General features: G+C 54.2%; 6 protein-coding genes across 6 annotated transcripts; 4 read left to right on the top strand and 2 right to left on the bottom strand.

The window, feature by feature from the left end:
* Window positions 1-420: 420 nt before the first annotated feature.
* Window positions 421-2863, top strand: BO66DRAFT_378297 (trichothecene efflux pump; the record flags this gene model as incomplete). Its single annotated transcript, XM_025645784.1, has 10 exons — window positions 421-698; window positions 751-784; window positions 858-910; window positions 970-1471; window positions 1521-1613; window positions 1672-1786; window positions 1850-1916; window positions 1971-2135; window positions 2226-2367; window positions 2454-2863. Exons 1-10 carry the CDS (start codon window positions 534-536, stop codon window positions 2861-2863), a joined length of 1746 nt encoding a protein of 581 aa, XP_025501779.1. The 5' UTR covers window positions 421-533.
* An 835-nt stretch (window positions 2864-3698) lies between these two features.
* On the top strand, window positions 3699-6012 carry BO66DRAFT_378295 (MFS general substrate transporter; the record flags this gene model as incomplete). Its single annotated transcript, XM_025645783.1, has 5 exons — window positions 3699-4269; window positions 4322-4582; window positions 4680-5235; window positions 5351-5617; window positions 5714-6012. Exons 1-5 carry the CDS (start codon window positions 4117-4119, stop codon window positions 6010-6012), a joined length of 1536 nt encoding a protein of 511 aa, XP_025501778.1. The 5' UTR covers window positions 3699-4116.
* Window positions 6013-6778: 766 nt separating this feature from the next.
* On the bottom strand, window positions 6779-7945 carry BO66DRAFT_393407 (Zn(II)2Cys6 transcription factor domain-containing protein). The gene is made up of 3 exons (XM_025647753.1): window positions 7183-7945; window positions 6980-7091; window positions 6779-6907 (listed from the first exon to the last, which is right to left on the bottom strand). Exons 1-3 carry the CDS (start codon window positions 7692-7694, stop codon window positions 6896-6898), a joined length of 636 nt encoding a protein of 211 aa, XP_025501777.1. The 5' UTR covers window positions 7695-7945; the 3' UTR covers window positions 6779-6895.
* Window positions 7946-8846: 901 nt separating this feature from the next.
* BO66DRAFT_136700 (uncharacterized protein) lies at window positions 8847-9248 on the bottom strand. Its single transcript, XM_025642027.1, has 2 exons — window positions 9153-9248; window positions 8847-9091 (listed from the first exon to the last, which is right to left on the bottom strand). The coding sequence occupies exon 2, from the start codon at window positions 9078-9080 to the stop codon at window positions 8880-8882; it is 201 nt and encodes a 66-aa protein (XP_025501776.1). The 5' UTR covers window positions 9081-9091; window positions 9153-9248; the 3' UTR covers window positions 8847-8879.
* Window positions 9249-11819: 2571 nt separating this feature from the next.
* On the top strand, window positions 11820-14049 carry BO66DRAFT_473036 (uncharacterized protein; the record flags this gene model as incomplete). Its single annotated transcript, XM_025653012.1, has 4 exons — window positions 11820-12074; window positions 12128-12196; window positions 12274-13200; window positions 13288-14049. Exons 1-4 carry the CDS (start codon window positions 11949-11951, stop codon window positions 14047-14049), a joined length of 1884 nt encoding a protein of 627 aa, XP_025501775.1. The 5' UTR covers window positions 11820-11948.
* Window positions 14050-14903: 854 nt separating this feature from the next.
* On the top strand, window positions 14904-16476 carry BO66DRAFT_456244 (uncharacterized protein). The gene is made up of 2 exons (XM_025652130.1): window positions 14904-15124; window positions 15193-16476. Exons 1-2 carry the CDS (start codon window positions 14959-14961, stop codon window positions 16236-16238), a joined length of 1212 nt encoding a protein of 403 aa, XP_025501774.1. The 5' UTR covers window positions 14904-14958; the 3' UTR covers window positions 16239-16476.
* Window positions 16477-17181: the final 705 nt, after the last annotated feature.

Here is a 17181-nt window from a genome sequence, read left to right as displayed (position 1 = left end):
CGACTCCGGCTCCACCTGAACTACTGCGGGCCCTTCCCAATATCGCGCAAGGACCGTCGCCGACTTGTTGTCAAGATGAACGAACCCTAAGCGGCCGTCTGCTTCCCCTCTCTTGTCATGACTATTGCCCCCTCTCTTATCCTGATTCCCCACCCACACACCACCCAGGTGCGTATCTTCTACTCACAGGCCAGACTAGGCATTGCATGTTGACTCTTGGTATGCCGTACAAGGCTCGTTGGCCGTGCCTACCAGTTTCGCGTGCCAGTAGTCTCTCATAGTCCCAGTCGTAGTGGTAATCTAGACTACGGAGATGAGATGGTTCGACACTCCAGTCCGGTTTGATGACTTTCTAGCGCCTTTTCGCCTCGTGGCCGTCGCCTCTGCCCTGCATATGGCCATGCTGGGTCTACTTTAATTATCTGCATTTCCTGCAGCTCAGGAACCTCTCTTCCGTTTTACCCACTTCACACCTCTGTGTCTGCGACTTCTCCTCTGTTAAAGGATCCCGGCCTTTGACCTTGAGGTGCACCATGGCGGACGAGAAGACTCCCCAGCCCGTCGAGGGCTCCATCCAGTCCAAGAGTGTCGACCTGGACCAGCTGCCGACGGGATACTACCGCAGCCCCAACTTCATCGGCTCGGTGGTTGCCGTTTGTTTGATGGCCATCAGTCTGTACCTGGGATATGTCTTGCCAGTGCGTTTCTCTGCGTACTTGGTTCAATTCTGGCTTGCTGACTCGCAGATAGGTCAACAGCTTGACTGCGATCAACCAAGATCTCGGTAAGTCCCCATCGCCCCCTGAACGGGGCCGATCTGAGTGGCATCCGCTGATCGTCTCTCCTTGCGCGCACAGGGCCGGACCCCAACTATAGCATGATCTCAACGGTCTTTACGTTAATCTCCGGAGTACGTCGATCCTCTTTCTGCCTGGGTGCCATCCTTAGTACTCATGGTCGTGTGTTTAGGTCGGATTGCTGCTGGTCGGCCGTCTGGGCGATATCTTCGGTCGTCGGTACATCCTGATCGGCGGCCAGCTGCTGGGACTTGTTGGGGCGATTGTCTGCGCGACCGCAAAGAATGTCCCGACCGTGATCGGCGGAAGTGTACTGTGCGGTCTGGCTGCTGCAGTGCAGTTGACCTTCACCTTTGTGATTGCTGAGCTGGTCCCCAACCGGGCTCGTCCTGCGGTCAACGCCAGCATCTTCATCACCACCCTCCCCTTTTCCGCCTTCGGATCCATCATTGCCAGCGATTTCGTCGCTCACACCGCCGCCTCGTGGCGCTGGACGTATTACCTGAACATGATCACCTGTGGCTTGTCGATCATCCTGCTGGTGCTCTTCTACTTCCCCCCTGGTTGGGATCAGAAGCGCGGCGGGCAGAGCCGCCTTGACGGTCTGAAGAAGTTCGACTGGATCGGGTTCGTGCTCTACGCCGCCGGTGTTGTTCTGGTGCTGTTGGGACTCTGTATGTGCTGTCTGGTCCATTGTCTTTGACCCAGCTGACGAGTAGATAGCCTGGGGTGGTACCTCGTATGCGTGGTCCTCTGCCCACGTCGTTGCCGTGCTGGTCGTCGGCTTCGTGTCGATCATCGTCTTTGTTCTCTACGGTATGTCCTTTGCATGTGCAGCCACCAAGCACGCACGCAGGTACTGACACGACCGCAGAAATCTACGCACCCCTGGAGCAGCCCCTGCTCCCCATGTCGCTGCTGCGCAACCCCGGCTACGCGGCGACGGTGTGTTCTGCCCTGGTCGGCAACATGGTCTACTTCTCCATGAGGTAAGCGCGCGAGCATCAGGTCCGTCAATGCCGTCGTGCCTTCAGCCCTAACCGAAGCGACAGTCTTCTGTGGCCCGAGGCCGTCCTCTACCTCTTCACCACCAACACCATTAAAGCCGGCTGGCTTTCCGTAAGTTCGGTGTTTTTGTACCTTAGCTAGTGCAATCGCTAACGAGCGCTGCAGATCACCACCGGAGTCGGCGTCATCGTCGGTGAAATCGCCGCCGGGATTCTCATGAAGCCCCTCGGCTTCACCAAGTACCAGCTCATCGCGTCCACCGTGATCATCACTGCGTTCTCCGGTGCCCTGGCGGCAATCAACCAGCACCACCAGGCCTACGGTATTGCTGTACGTATCCCATTCGTCTCCATACCTTTTCCCCTCATCTCAGACTCCCACCTCCACCACACAATGCAGCCCCGCTAACGCAACCACCAGTTCACCGCAATCGGCGGCTTCGCAGTCGGCTACCTCGAGCTGATCACCCTGATCATGTGTCCCTTATACTGCAAACCGGAAGACATCGGTCTAGCCAGCGGCTTCCTCGGCTCCGCCAAGCAGATCTTCGGCACTATCGCCAGTGAGTGTTCCCTTGCCCATGCCCTCGTTCCCAGTACCCCACCACCACCACCCCCCAAGTCTAAACCCATAGCTAACGCACCAAAGCGGCCATCTACGTCGCCATCCTCCAGAACCGGATCACCGCCAACCTACCCACGACCGTCACGCACGCCGCCACCAAGGCCGGCCTCCCCTCGTCCTCCCTCACCGACCTCCTCGAGGCCGTCGCCGCCGGCACCAGCGCCGCCCTGGAGGCCGTGCCCGGCATGACGACCAAGATCCTCGCCGCGGTCGCGGACGCGGAGAAGACGGCCTACGCGATGTCGTTCCGCACGGTCTTCTGCGTGAGCATTGCGTTCGGTGGGCTGTCGATCATCGCGTCGCTGTTCTCCCGGGAGGTGGACACGAGGCTGGATGGGGGGGTTGCGGCTAAGTTGCAGGGGAAGGGGGAAGGTCAGTCGCCGTCGCATCAGGTGTGGGAGACAAAGGGGGTGGCGGATGAGGAGGCGCGTTAAAATTTCTTCTGTTGGGTAATGATGGTTGATGTTAAGGTGGAGGTGGGGAAGAATGGGGATCTATTGGTGCGGTGTCAGTGACGCCGTTTTTTGGATTTGATGCGATTGATCTATGTTGAAGATTTAAGATTTAATGGGTTCATGAAGCAATTTATGGATGGTTATGAGTGAGATTTGTTTTGTAGGCGCTGGGATTGTTGTCTGCTTGAAGAGATGTGCTCGCTAGACCGAGAGTGATGTCTTGGTTGACTCGCGCCAGTTTCGGATGTCAACTGGCACGAGTGATGTGCCGTAGGTGCCATGTTTAGATTTTCTTCTCTGTTAAGCCGCAGCTAACTTAAAGTAACTCACATTGAATTGGCACCCGGTCACCAGCAATAGTGGCCGAATCACGTGCCCCCAAGAAGCTTGACCTCTCAAGCCTTGGTGCCTCAGGCAGCAAATCATTAACCCCACCAAAAGTCGGTGTGAAGTTAAGCAATCAAGGTCTACCTACTAACCTAGTAAGTGAAGACTCGGCAGACCTCTACCTGGGATTCACCAAGCTTGACAGGGTGCAAATAGCCCCTGGTACCTGGCACGACCTACGCCACTTGCGTGCTGTGGTACCTGCAGCGGCCGTCGCAATCTCAGCACGTCGAAATCAAGACCTTCTCTCTTGCTCCCACAGATGTTCATTAGGCTAAACTGATTATTCGAGTCGCTGGCCAGCTGAGAAATGGCTTCATGGTGATGAAATGCGGGGGATCTCGCCAAGATGCTTATCTCTTGGCACCGGCAAATGCTGATCCGTCCGGCTTTCAAAATGCGGGGAAGTCGCCGACAACCTCGTGTTCGCCGGAGGGGCAGAGGGGGAATGCTGGTGTATCCATGGTTGAGGCGAGGAACAAGAAAAGAAACAGTAGAAGCAGCAGAAGAAGCATTTGTGGACTGCATTCCAATCACTGCCGTGGCGAGGCTGAAAACTGAGCTGCAGAAGTTTATTGGGCGGCAGTGAATGAAAGCAGCAATGATTCTCCCCGACCCATGATATGAGTAAAGCAGAAGACGCAAGGGACCAGTAGATCATTGGCAAGGATTACTCAGCCCCCGCACGGCATTACCCCGAGATGATCGCTTCCCAACCGTACGGGGTAGCTTGACTCCGCGCAAGATTTCCTCCGGCTGTCTTTCTGGCTCTTTCCCTGCTCTTCCTCTTTCGCATCCTTGTCGCACACCACCTCACTCCCTCTACAACCCCCCGCCTCAATCCAATGGACACCAAAGAAATGGGCGCCCAACCTCCAGCTCCCGACGAGCAAACCCCCGAGTTCCACGACCCGGAGATCTCCAAACCCACCGCTGAACACCTGCACGAGATCGACGATCCCGATGCTGGTCTGAGCGAGGCAGAGAAAGCCAATATCGTATGTATCGTGCTTGCAGTTGGGAACGTGCAATTGACCTCCACACCTGCAGGACCGCCGTCTACTCCGCAAGCTCGACCTGCGCCTCATTCCCTGGCTCTCGCTACTCTACCTGGCCTCGTTCCTCGACCGCACCAACATCGGCAACGCCAAGCTCGACGGACTGCAGCAGGCGCTGAACATGAGCAATGCGCAGTACAACGCTTCGCTGACCGTGTTCTTCGTCTCGTACTCCGTCTTCGAGCCCCTGACCAATGTCCTCCTGAAACGGACGCGGCCGAGCTTGTTCATTCCGACGATCATCGTTCTTTGGGTACGTCTCCCGTGGCATTCCATGACATCAACGACCCTTCCGAGGTAGGGAGGCGAATACAACCAGCCAGTAAGCTGACGTATGCTCCGACCGACAGGGCATCTGCATGACGACCATGGGCCTGGTGCACAACTACGGCGGGCTGATCACGGCGCGATGGTTCCTGGGCCTCGCGGAGGCGGGCCTCTTCCCGGGCATCAGCTACTACCTGTCGTGCTGGTACAAACGCTCCGAGTTCGGCATCCGCATGGCGATCTTCTTCTCCGCCGCGGCGCTGGCCGGTTCCTTCGGCGGACTGCTGGCGGCCGCGATCGCCAAGATGGACGGCGTGGGCGGCAAGCAGGGGTGGGCGTGGATCTTTATCCTGGAGGGGCTGGCGACCGTCGTCATCGGGGTGCTCTCGTACTGGCTCGTCTACGACTTCCCGGACCGCGCGGCGTTCCTGAGCGCGGACGAGCGCAAGCGGGTGTTGCGGCGGTTGGCCGCGGATAAGCAGGCGAGCGGGTTGGGCGAGCACGAGTTCAAGACGGCGTACATCTGGGCCAGTCTGAAGGATTCGAAGACGTGGTTGGGGTGTGTGATCTACATGGGGGCCGATGGGGCGTTGTATGCGTTTTCGCTGTTCACACCGACTATCATTAACCAACTGGTGAGTTTACCCTCCTGCAGCGGGTCATGGTGGTGCTAACGCTGGGATATAGGGTATTTCCTCCTTCTTCACCTACTCACTAGCTTCAGCTTCAGCTGTTGGGCACTGACACAAGAAAGGCTACTCCTCCACCCGCGCCCAGCTCCTCAGCGTCCCTCCGTACGCCTGCGCCGCCATCCTGACCGTGAGCATCGGCTACCTCGCCGACCGCACCCGCCAACGCGGTCTGTGCAACATCTGCGTGTCGCTGATCGGCATCGCCGGATTCTGTATGCTGCTGGGCTCGAAAACCCCCGGGGTGCAGTACGCGGGTGTCTTCCTCGGCGCCATGGGCATTTACCCCTGCATCGCCAATACGATCTCCTGGGTCAGCAATAATGTGGAGGGTGAGTTCCGTCGCTATTGATGTCACTCCATGGCAGCCAGCAGCCCCCATCACCCTCTGCCATACCGTGTCGGCTAACTGGAACGATAAACACTAGGAGTCTACAAACGCGGTATCACGCTCGGGCTGATGATCGGCTGGGGCAATCTGAACGGCATCGTCTCGTCGAACATCTACCGCAGCGAGGACGCCCCGCGGTTCTATCCGGGACATGGCGTCGTGCTGGGGTATCTGGTGATGTTCCTGTTTGGCGGGTCGGTGACGCAGTATCTTCTGTTGAGGAAGGAGAATCGACGGCGGCTGCGCGGGGAGCGCGATCATCGGTTGGAGGGGTTGGGGACCGAGGAGGTGGAGGTGTTGGGGGATAAGAGGCCGGATTTTATTTACACTTTGTAGAATCTAGGGTATGCTGAACGGTTATCGCGAGGGGATGAGCGTGGTTGAAGTCAGGGTCAGATGCTCCAGGTAGGATGGGAATACATTTCGAACTTACAATGATGCTGTTTGAAGCTGTTGCAGTAAAGTCTCAAAGTTCAATCCATGAAGGGGAAAGTATGTGTGGTGTAGTGCAGTCCTTGCCATGGCTTTGTGGCAATACGGCTATCTCGTCGTGCCGGTTACCACAGCCCCAGACCTTCCCCACGGCCGTCGCTTAAGATAGCCCGGATCATCGAACCGTGCTCTTGGCAATGAGCTTATCTACTGTCCAGCAAAAGCTACGGCTGACGAGCGTGGGGCACCATCTGCTAGGGGATCTGAAATCAGGATTTCTGCAGCAAGTGGGGATCGGAGGGTGGGCTAATAACCTTTTTTTCGGTTGTCTCCGGTGGCATGTTGAATAAATGTTATCGGAGAGACTATCTTTTCCGGCCGACTCTCTGCTATCCGGCACTCTACTGTACTTGTTCAGGTCTGATTGGGGTGTTCCTTATCGGAAGGGTATCTCTATCTGGAATACAAAGGTGAAACAAAAAAAAAGGAAAGAAAATCGCCGCTGAGTCGGTCTAGAATCTGTCATGCCAGGATCTTCCTCCCTGGCTGCGCGACAAAAACCTGCCGTACGACGAAAGAGGCATTGCGTGAGGGTCATGCGCTGGCAATCGGAGCGAGTAAAATGCCGTCGTCCTGTTTTGTGGACAGGCTGAGCTCCTCCAGGGTATTGGCATGGATTTCCGCCCCATGTTTTCTCCAGAGCCGTCGGGAGATTCGCCGATCCAGTCGTCGAGTAATTGTTTGTCGAGGGATGCAAGGGTCAAGTCAACTTGACGCCCCATCACCCTTACTTTTCGTACTTCAACCACAGTCCCAATATTAGCCCACGCCAGCAAGTCAAGGGAAAATAAAACGAGTAACCAGTAGCTACCTTGAACAGCAGGGCCGAAATATCCTCCGCATCTTCTTTATTGACCCGGGACAGCAGCAGCTCCAGCATCAATCGATACTCATTCGCCTCCGTGACCAGTTGATCCATCTCCCTGTCAAATGCCAACCCCGAAGATTAACCGCGATGTCCATGTGATAAATCTATCCGAATCCTCATCAGAGAGGGAAGGGGATCATGCCTACCTCTGGATCCGCTCACGCTTATGGGCCGGGTACCAGCATTGCTTGCCCAACATGGCACACCGCTGGCATTGGTTCTTCTCGCCGGTGCACTTGAATTTCCCCTGTCGACACGAGTTGCACGCCAGCGCGGCTCGGCTCTTCGGGGCGTATCCGCGTCCCGCCTGTCGCGGGATGGGTTTCTTGTTGCGGATTATGGTATGTGAGGGAGGGTTCGGGGTGGTGGTGGGGGTGGTGGTAGAGGTGGTGGTTGTGGTTGTGGTTGGGGTTGGGGTGGTGATGGTCGATCGGGGGAAGGGAAGGGCAAGGGGGAGCGGGGAGGGTTCTTCGGACGATTGGCTTTGTCGTTCAGGCGATGGCTGGGGTTCGGGTTGTTGTCTTGGTAGTTGTCTGGGTAGTTGTCTGGGTAGTTGTCTGGGTAGTTGTCTGGGTAGTTGTCTGATCTCGTCCGTGCCCCCCATTCCCACCCATTTGGGCGCTTCGTCAATGTAATTCAGGACTCGAGAGATTTCCATCACGGCCGATCGGGAGGGGGAGATCGATCGTGTAGTAGATGTAGATGTAGATGTGTAGGCGAAGGGTGGGAAATTATGGGGTAAACCGGTTGGAAGTAAGAGTCAGGTAAATAAGAAAAGCCCACCAACAAACAGCAAAGGTGGGCACTATGGTCTACTTTTGTAGAATAGGCTGAGCGCAAACGGGAACTCATCAAGTGAATATTTCCGTACTTTGCTCAGCGGCAGCAGTAGCAGCAGTAGCAGCAGCGGCAGTAGTAGTAAGTTAGTAGCAGCAGCAGCAGCAGTAGTAGTAGCAGCAGCCAAGCCCTTCATTCCTTTACCTTCCACTCCTGGGCTGAGAGGGACTGTGAAAGATGGTGACGTAGTGGGTTAGGGCTCCCTTGCAGCCAACCACCAAACAGGTTTGAATAAACAGGCGACTGGAGGCCACTCGAGTCCACTGCATTCCACTGTCTCCACCTCACTTTCCCTCCCCGAGACTAGTTGTTGGCTGCTCAAGGCAAGGCAAGTAACTTTGCCGGCCGCTTGGGGCTCCCAGGGCCTCGACCCTCGGTCGGTGCATTTTCCACCCAGTCGACTTGGTTTTTCCTTTGTTTGTGATTTTGGACCTGTACGTCTGACCATGCTCAGCTCACCCATCTAAACCGGATTACCAGGAATTAAGATAGTTCTCAATTCCAGGTTTTTGTTTACTGTCTCTGCAGTACTCCGTACTATGAAGGGAGAAAGACGGTTGTGAACTTGTGAGTGAGACCCTCCTTCACTCTTTGACTAGTAATCATGTAGAACCTCCTTCCCCTCGGGTTGAGCCGAGTAAAGCCGACAGAAACCAACCCAGAATGCTCGCTACCGGAAAAAACACCTCAGAGCTCCCTCCCAGCACCTCCGGTGACGTAGGGTAGCAGTGGAAAAGTAATTTAACACTTTGGCCTTCGGGACTATCTTCCTGGACCTCGAGTCGATGGGTTCCACTTCTTTCCATAGTTCTCGAAAGTCGAACGCATTCAGGGGCATGTGAGCTTTTTTTTTTTTTTTTCTTTTTTCTTTTTTTCCTTTCGTGTTGCCTTTGCGCCTTTGCCCCTACGCTCTCCGTCCTCTTACCCCGCCTGTCTGTCGCCTACTTCTTTCTGACTTCTACGGAGTACTAGAGTAAGACATGCACGATTCGTATTTTAGGCGAGACTAGCCAGTGGAGGCGTTTTTGGCGGTGTCATCTCCCACACCACCCTTTCCCCCTTCCCCCCATTCAATAAGAGACCTGTAAATCACGGATTCGATATCCGGGTGGGGGAAAGATGCAGTTTTTCCAGCCTGGCCGTGTGGTGCAGTGGGCCTTGGCAGTTTCCGCGATCGGACTTGGTGGCTTGAGAGGTGATGAATCATCCTTTCCGTGCCTGTGATACGCGGATCTCCGTCACACCCTCCCAAATACCCTGGATGCCTCGTCTTACTCACATCAGATCGAGATTAGCTTTGAAAAGGGGAGGAGGGGGGGGGAATCCCCGGGGGTTCTATGTATCACAGAGTTTCCATGGCAGAAGCACAGCTTTGAATCTGACTTTTGGACTGATTCATCGCACGGGGTTTATGATCCGTACTTATGCTCGAGGAGGGTACCTAGTTTTTGATTCCCCCCCCCCCGAAAGAGTAACCTGTAGTGCAGACCGGCGGCTACCAAGGTCCTACTCGCATCAAAATCCAGTTTACAGGGCTGGACGGGGGATTGTTGCTGGCCACAAAACAAGGTCTTTCGCAGTGGCCGCTGCAGGGTGGCCACACATGCATCACAATTAGATCAATCGATGGGGGGGGGATTCTACCGAGTACCGACCATACTTTATCCCCGGTTGACGGGTTGCTGTTGGCGGGGATCATTCACAATTGACTTGGGGGTGGAATCCAAGTGACCCCGACCTCGGAGGTGGGTTGTTTCCTTTCGATGTTTTGGTGGAGGGACAGGCTTGACACATTTGTCTGGGTCGGTCGCCGTTCTCTGCTGCACACAGCTCTAATTGAGTCATCTGGGGATCTTGGATTGTCGAGTGCTACAGAGATTCCCATCAAGTGCATAGCTCACCCCTTCAGCAAATATATCTGAGATCTGATCCGTGGCCGAACATGGGGGAACTCCGGATGCTGGTAGGCTTGCTGCAGGACCTGGGAACTAACTTAATAGCCCACTACGGAGACTGTCAAGTCTCCCAGCTATCCCCAAACTTGGACTTGCCTCCAAACTAGACATCCCCCAACCCCCGTGTCGAAATTGTGACCAGATGAGGTCAACCTGCTGCGATCGTCCGCCCGTCCTTCGGATTACCTCAGCCGAGATTACGAGATTACCCTTAACCTACGGAAGACTCATAGCAAATTGACACTACATAGTATGTATGTATGAGTCTGGAAACATCATTCCCACCAAATGTCACCAAGACTGATTCTAACGAACCTGCAAAGGTGAAATATCTCACCTCATTGATGGTCCGAGGAGATCGCAACTCTCCTCCTCCCTGCCCCACACTAACCTGAGACCTTCCAGCGGGCCTTCCCCAACAGTCCAAACTCCAATCTCATCCACCCTGCAAGAAGTGGAGTTTCCGGCGAATATTTCCGAGCTGCGGGCTCGCTTAGAAGGGGGTAATTGGCGAAGGATCAACAGTAGAATCTCCCGCGCTTAACGACATAACTACTACACAAAGGGGCATAGGTTTTGGGCTATCTCCAATGACGGAATGGCGTCCATGCGTGCCAACTGCCGACTAGTTCTGACCATTGACCACTGACCACTGCGGTAAGCGTGGTTGTCAGCACGGCCAGGTGCAATTGATCTTGTTGCGAATGATGTCAGTTCATTGCTTTGTGTCCTTGGGTGACGAAGGTGCAGTCGATCTTCGACCTTTACTCAAATTCCTCCAGAATTTTATGGAGTACGTACGGCAGTACAGTTGCCGTTGCTCACGTAGGCGATTAACTTCAAAACCACCCGTTGGCTAATATATTTCCCGCTCGTGGTTATTGGCCCTGACTTTCACCCTGGAATCATTTTCCGGACTTGATGGTTGATTCTGTGTATAGAGGAGCCGCCAGTCTTAGTCTTCTGCTTCACAGGAGGGGAGTCGCCATCGTCACCACTCTTAATTCCCTGACCTGCTTATCATTTGCTGATGCGGTGGGCTTCTAACTCTATTTTGAAGTTCTTCGTACAACCAAAGAAGCTGATTCAACGTGTTCTTACATGACCTGGATTTGCTAGATAGTGAACTGGCGCAGGCCCTTGTGGACGGTGAATGCCAGGCATTCCCTAGCAGTGATTCAGGTTGAAGGTCTCAGCCATATATGCTTTTTTGGAAAGAAGCTGATACATTTGTTTAAAAAAAACAATTCAACAGGTTCGGAGAGTGAATGAGAGCCTTGCTGCATTGCTTTCCTCAACCTGCTACAGCGATGCTGGGAAAGGTCTACAAGCCCAAACTTATGCATCTCAGTCCCGATATATGTATCCGCGTTGAGTAATCCGGATCGCAGCACACCTGTACCACTGGATTTTTGGCTTATATGCTCACCCATAGTTATGAGCCTCAATTATCACTACAGAATATACATTGTACGAAAAGCATTCAATAAGAGACGATCTATTCATGGGCTTGCAAAAACGAGTATGTTCGTGCCTGAGGCTGCATCTATACTGCCGTGGTCAGGCACAGGCGGTGAAGGCGACCGGTGGCCGGCACCTGCCATTTTTGGAAATGGTGGCAGGCGCGGGACTCGGTTTCTCTCTCAGTCAACATCACCGTCATCCCATTTAGATTCTCCTCCTCTTCTCGATGAATTGATCGATATCTAGATTCTCAGCCCCTTGTTGAGTCTCTCCGCACCGAGTTCTGCTCAATCTGAATCCCCTCCCGTCGCTACCAATTTCCTTCTTGGCTAATGCTTACTTCTTCGTCCATTCTGTGGCGTCAAATGAACATCGTCAACTCGATTGCACATGCAGTAGTACGCTCATCCCCTCAACTGAAGCGCTTACTTAGGATGACGCTCCTGGCATGAACGCGCGTGGTTTTCAGCTGAGGGGAAGATTGGAGGGGAATGGCGCGCAACAGACACAAACACCCTGGAGGATGAGAGAATCCCCCATCAGACTCCCTCCCTCGACATGATCGTTCTCATTGCGCCTTCCTCCACCCGCGCGATCAGCTTCGAGCCCAACACTGATCGTCGAGTCTTCCCGGCCTCAGAACTTCGCGAGCAACAATGACCGCAACCTCCGAACCCAACGACGAGTACAACCTCCAAGAGGCGTGGGAGCGCGTGTGCCACTCGTTCGCGCAGACCACCAAGGTCGATCTGACGACCGCGCCGAATTACACCATCGAGGAAGTCTGTCCGGGAAGCGGAGGATCTCAAGGAACACTAAATACAAAGAGTGGAAGGCTGTGATCGACAAGACGCTGGCATTTGTGAAGGTTCTTGGGGGCATTGTTGCGCAGGGCGCGAGCATGGTACGTCTCAGTCACCCTCGTGCCGATTAGTTCGAACAGTGGGCTGAAATGTTCTCCCTTTTTCCTTTCTGGCACAGGTGTTCGCGCCCAGTAGCCTCTGTTTCAATGCTATCGCCTACCTGATCGACACCGGGGCAAAGTTCAAGCGCATCTTCAGCAGCCTGGCTGAGCTGTTCCGGAAGGTCTGTGACGTGTTGGACCGCATGCAGATATACATGCGCCTACCGAGCGACCGTAAAGATCCGAGTGTCAGAAGACCAACCAGAGATCCCGACAGGGACAGTATTGAAACAAGACAAATTTTGGTCACTGAGACGGAATCAAGAAGAGAGCCTCGACCAAAGCAGATCCACAGCCTGGCATTAATCTTACTTACATATGGGCGATACGACGATGCTATTGAGCGATTGAAGCTGGCGTCATCACTTATGTCTGAGAACTGGGAAATAGAATGGGACCTGGCACATACATACGCGTTGAAGAAAGATTATGCGCGTGCCATTCGGACTCTCGAGGCGACAACTGAAAGACTTGCTGCTGAAAGCAATCAGGCGCCGGAGGGATCCTCAGGCAAGAGATGCTTATTGTTTTTGAAGCAGGATGTGGCCTCTTGGTATGAGGCGGCTGGTCACGAAGACCAGGCCCTCACAATGTACAAGGATCTTCTCGACGAGCACCCGGGCGAGTTCGACCCGCTGAACAGGCTGTTCGCAAGTTTCCATAAAAGAAACGACTATGAAAGCGCCCTTCACTTTCTTCGTGTTTTGGAGGGCGCCGTCGACCCCACCACGGAGCTCGACCGACGCACAGCTGCAGTTCGCTCGTTGTGGCTTGACGACAATTTGAATAACGCACTGTTTGCTCTGGCATCTAACACTGATGTCCTTGATGTTGTACTCGCCAGTTACAGGATGGCTATTGCTGCTGCTGAGGCGGAGTGTGAGGCCCAGCGAGAAGCACTGAGAAATGGAGAAATTGAATCCCAAGACCCCTGGATGGGCTATGTAAGAAGCGGGCTAAAGTACCATCACGCACGCCATCGTTAATAGTACCTTGGCCATCAAAATGAGGATCGAATTCACGCCATTCAGGAATGGGAGCGCGTCCTGGATGTGTGTCCAGCGAATGCCGCCGTCAAAGATCTGTCCCTCATTTGTAGTCGGACGGAAAGCCGACTCGCATCGGCGTATTATACCGAGGTGCAGCATAACCTGGACACCGGCGCATCATACATGATCAAGCTCGAAAAGTTGGCGCGAGTCGCAACTTGCGAGGACTTGACGGACGAGTTCAAGCGACATGGCGCACAGCGGCTTGCACACTACCACGTCCTTCGGGGTAGCATGGAAAGGGCCCAGGATACGCTACGTCCATTCCTCAAGGCCGACCTCGCTCTTCTCTCTGACAACGACCCACTCAATGATTGGGAAGGGTACATTCGTCTTGCCGGCCACCTTCGAGTAGTTGGCATGTGGGATGCCACTGTCGCAGCTTGGTCCCTGGTTAGCCCGAATCCCGACTACTCGGACAACCCCTGGAAATCCCGGGGACCTATGGATATCTTTTGCGAGGGGGGCTGTGGGGCCCACTGGACCTATGCGGATGACCTCTATGTGTGCAAAACTTGCACAGGTGTTCATTACGACAAAGCCTGCGCGGACGAACTGCGGGCGGGGACGCTTGCAGTGGAGATCTGCAGCCATGATCACGAGTTGCTGCATGTTCCGCCCTATGATCCCATCGCCCAAGCGAGGATCGGCGAAGGCAATGTCCGCGTGGGCGGGGAGGTCCTCAGTGTCAAGGCATGGCTTGAGCGGATTAGACAGGAATGGGGGCTAGAGTTGGGAGGCTAGACCCGGCTGCCTTTAGTGATGGCTCTGTCTAGTCCCACTATCTGCTCATGGCAACGGAATCATTGTCCCTAGCAAGGTTGCAATGAAATGTGAGCATCTACTGAGGGTAGTCCACCACAGGTCTTGTTCGCCCTACACGACTGGCCTAGTGAATCCGGATAGCTACCACTCGGATGCTCTTTGACTACTGGTATTCTGACCAGAGATGCTGTGTAGTGAAAATGACTACTACCTCGTACTCTGATGTTGCTGAGGCTAATTCCAGCCACAGTACAGCCGCTTTTAAGTTATGCACCCAAACGGAGCGGTGGCTTTGGTACCCGCTCAGTCGAAGCAAGTGGCTTAGTCTATAGTCTATTTCCGTGTAGCATCAGCTTAAAATACCTGCTCGTGATTGACCCAAGAGTACTCGAGCAAGCACGGGTTCGTGTTGCTGCTGTTGTTTGGTACGCCGGCGAGCCACTTTCGATTATTGGTGGTGTCGTATCTCTTCCATGGTTCAGGCCGCGGAGGCACTGCACCCTGTCACTATTTTTGTCCACACAAGCCTTGTGGAATAAGCCTTCCCCGGATTTATTGGAGCTTTCGGTGCGAATAATCTTAGGTCGGAGGGCTCAGCCCGAGGCACTGGTGAGTCTATCCATGGTTGGGTGCCGGCCGTCTTTATTGTTTGACAGGCGTTTGGATTGAGCCTCACTGTTTACCATACTGTCAGGGAGTATAGCCTCTCTATCTGCAGTAGATATAGCTTGTAGTATGAAGATGAAGTCTATATAAACCTCAAGAGCATCAGACAACATCGGTTTGACATCCTCACAACAACAGCAAGTACAACAGCAACATTCAAGTCTGCTCTCGATCGTTCAATCTCCAAACCAAGCCTCTTTGCTACAAAGATCAACCATCGCAATGTATGCTTCAGCATCTACTCTCGTCACCATTGCCTCGTTCGGACTTCTTGCGCGGGCTCTGCCCACCGCTCGCTCGCGCAACGATGTTCCAATAACGTTCTACGCGGCTGGTGGTGTGCAGCTCACCCAAAGCTTTTCCACTGACGGAGCTCCTGTTGCCATCAGTACGATATCCCCTCACATTACTTACTCGTGCTTGTTCTTTCATGGTTGCTAACACTTGATCCAACAGACAACGGACTGAGCATCTCCCGCATCTCATCCAGCACCCCGGATGTTACATGTGTCTTCAGCGGTATAGACCACAGCAGCACAACTGTCCCAGGCGCCGCGATAGTAGACGTCGGACCGCCGCAGGTTCAAACCCAGGGCTACTGCTTCGTGAGCTACGCTCCATCATCGACCCCAGTGAGCTCGTGGGTACCTTCGCCGTCCGCCACTCCGCCAATCCTGATCCAGCCCGATGACGCGTGGACAATCTGGGTTCAGCCGACAGAGACCCCGTCAGTCTGGCGTCGGTCTAGGCAGGACTTGTCGGCACCAGGCCAGGGCTCCGGCAATGCGCCAGAACTGGAGGTTGAGGATCCACCCACTTTTGCCCAGGAGCCGGAGGAGCCCTCCACTACTACTCCCTCTTCTGAGGAGATTACCTCGCCGCCTCCTAGTCCTCAGGAACCGGTTATTACGGACCCGTTGCCGGGTGATTCGACTGCGCCATTGACATCCTCGTGCTCGACGACACCTTCCCCTGTTGTTACGTGCACTACGACTCCGTCGCCTGTATCATCTTCAACTGTGACTCCGTGCCATGAGTGCGAATCTACCACGATACCGTCGGTTGTGACCTCCTGCATTACGACTCCCTCACCTGTGGCGCCGCCCACTACGACGCCATGCAACGAGTGCGAGTCTACTCCTACCCCCTGTGTTGACTGCGAGCCGACCCCCACTCCATGTGATGACTGCGAGCCGACCCCTACTCCCTGCAAAACCTGCAAAACGACCCCTGCTCCGTGTCCCCAGAATCCTTGCGTCAACACGACCTGCTCCGATGACACCTGCCCTGACGATAATTGCCCCGAGGAACCCTGCACTAGTCCATCGCCCACCCCAGTTGAGTGCCCCGACGCCGGCTGCCACGAGGACCCCTGCCCCGACGGGAAGTGCCACGACAACAACAAGCGTCCATCATACACCCCATCTGAGCCCTCGGGAGACCACATCGAGATCACCTTCAACGGAGAGGTCAACGCCGACTTCGCCGAGTTTACTCAGTAATTCCTTGCCTCGACGGGACTGGCCCTTCGATCGTGGTTTTGAGAGTCAACCACCGTGAATGATAATGAGGCCAGATCACGGACCTCGGGCGAATCCAGATAGAGGTTAGGGGGGTTACGCTGCTACTTCCATGTTTTGGGATATACGGGTTGAGAGCGCGTTTCTGTGGAGACGAAAGTGTGGACGGAGTCGATTGTCCCTTGCTTTGTGCTTTATTGCTTGGCTACTGCTCATCCTGTGATGATTGACTTTTCTGTGTACATTGTCCTTTCCTTCCTCTTTTCTTGAGTTAGTTTGGCAGTGAGACTTCTACAGCTTTACATCATGGTTTTTACATGCATCACAGCACAGTTGCGCAGACAGTCATAATTTTTCTTGTCCATGCATGCGTTGTTACTACTGCTCACCAATACAATAATGACCGAAATTGTCACTCGTTATCTGGCACCGACTTGATCGCCTCCTTTCGCCGTGGAAGGTCCGGCCCTGGCATCAACATGGCATTGGATCTAATCACACTGCTTAGGCCTATCTTATCGGTTCGGCGCCGAGTCCCGATGCGAAACCAGTGGCTCCACTTTTGGCTTCGGCGCCGACTGACGTCAACCTCACCGGGGACGGAATAGAGCCAGGCGCAATAACTAGAAACCTTGAAGTAGACATATTCTGATGTGCAGGGATAGGAATCGCACTCTTGTTATGATTAACGTTACATCATTGTTCGAGCCGAGCCCAAGGTGGACAAACAAAGAGTAAACACCTGACTATGACAACCACACCTGGCCAAAGAAAAGAAACTGCAATAGCCACAGATTACCAATTGAGTGGAGATAAACACCGAAGATACGTTTACAGTACATTAACAACACAACCATGTCAAACACATCCACCTCACCATCTACCAACGAATCCACACTCAAAACCCCCCAACACACCCTCCCCA

The sequence above is a fragment of the Aspergillus aculeatinus genome (genome assembly GCF_003184765.1).
Source record: "Aspergillus aculeatinus CBS 121060 unplaced genomic scaffold BO66scaffold_38, whole genome shotgun sequence".
NCBI classification, from domain to species: domain Eukaryota; kingdom Fungi; phylum Ascomycota; class Eurotiomycetes; order Eurotiales; family Aspergillaceae; genus Aspergillus; species Aspergillus aculeatinus.
This window is presented reverse-complemented; position numbering and strand designations above follow the sequence as displayed.

Bases quoted from the DNA above. Each gene is read 5' to 3' on its own strand.
- BO66DRAFT_136700 (XM_025642027.1), bottom strand. From the start codon at position 9,080: ATGATTCATCACCTCTCAAGCCACCAAGTCCGATCGCGGAAACTGCCA.
- BO66DRAFT_456244 (XM_025652130.1), top strand. From the start codon at position 14,959: ATGTATGCTTCAGCATCTACTCTCGTCACCATTGCCTCGTTCGGACTT. The intron at 15,125-15,192 runs GTACGATATCCC...TTGATCCAACAG, and splicing joins CGGAGCTCCTGTTGCCATCA to ACAACGGACTGAGCATCTCC.
- BO66DRAFT_393407 (XM_025647753.1), bottom strand. From the start codon at position 7,694: ATGGAAATCTCTCGAGTCCTGAATTACATTGACGAAGCGCCCAAATGG. The intron at 7,092-7,182 runs GTAGGCATGATC...GGCATTTGACAG, and splicing joins AAGCGTGAGCGGATCCAGAG to GGAGATGGATCAACTGGTCA.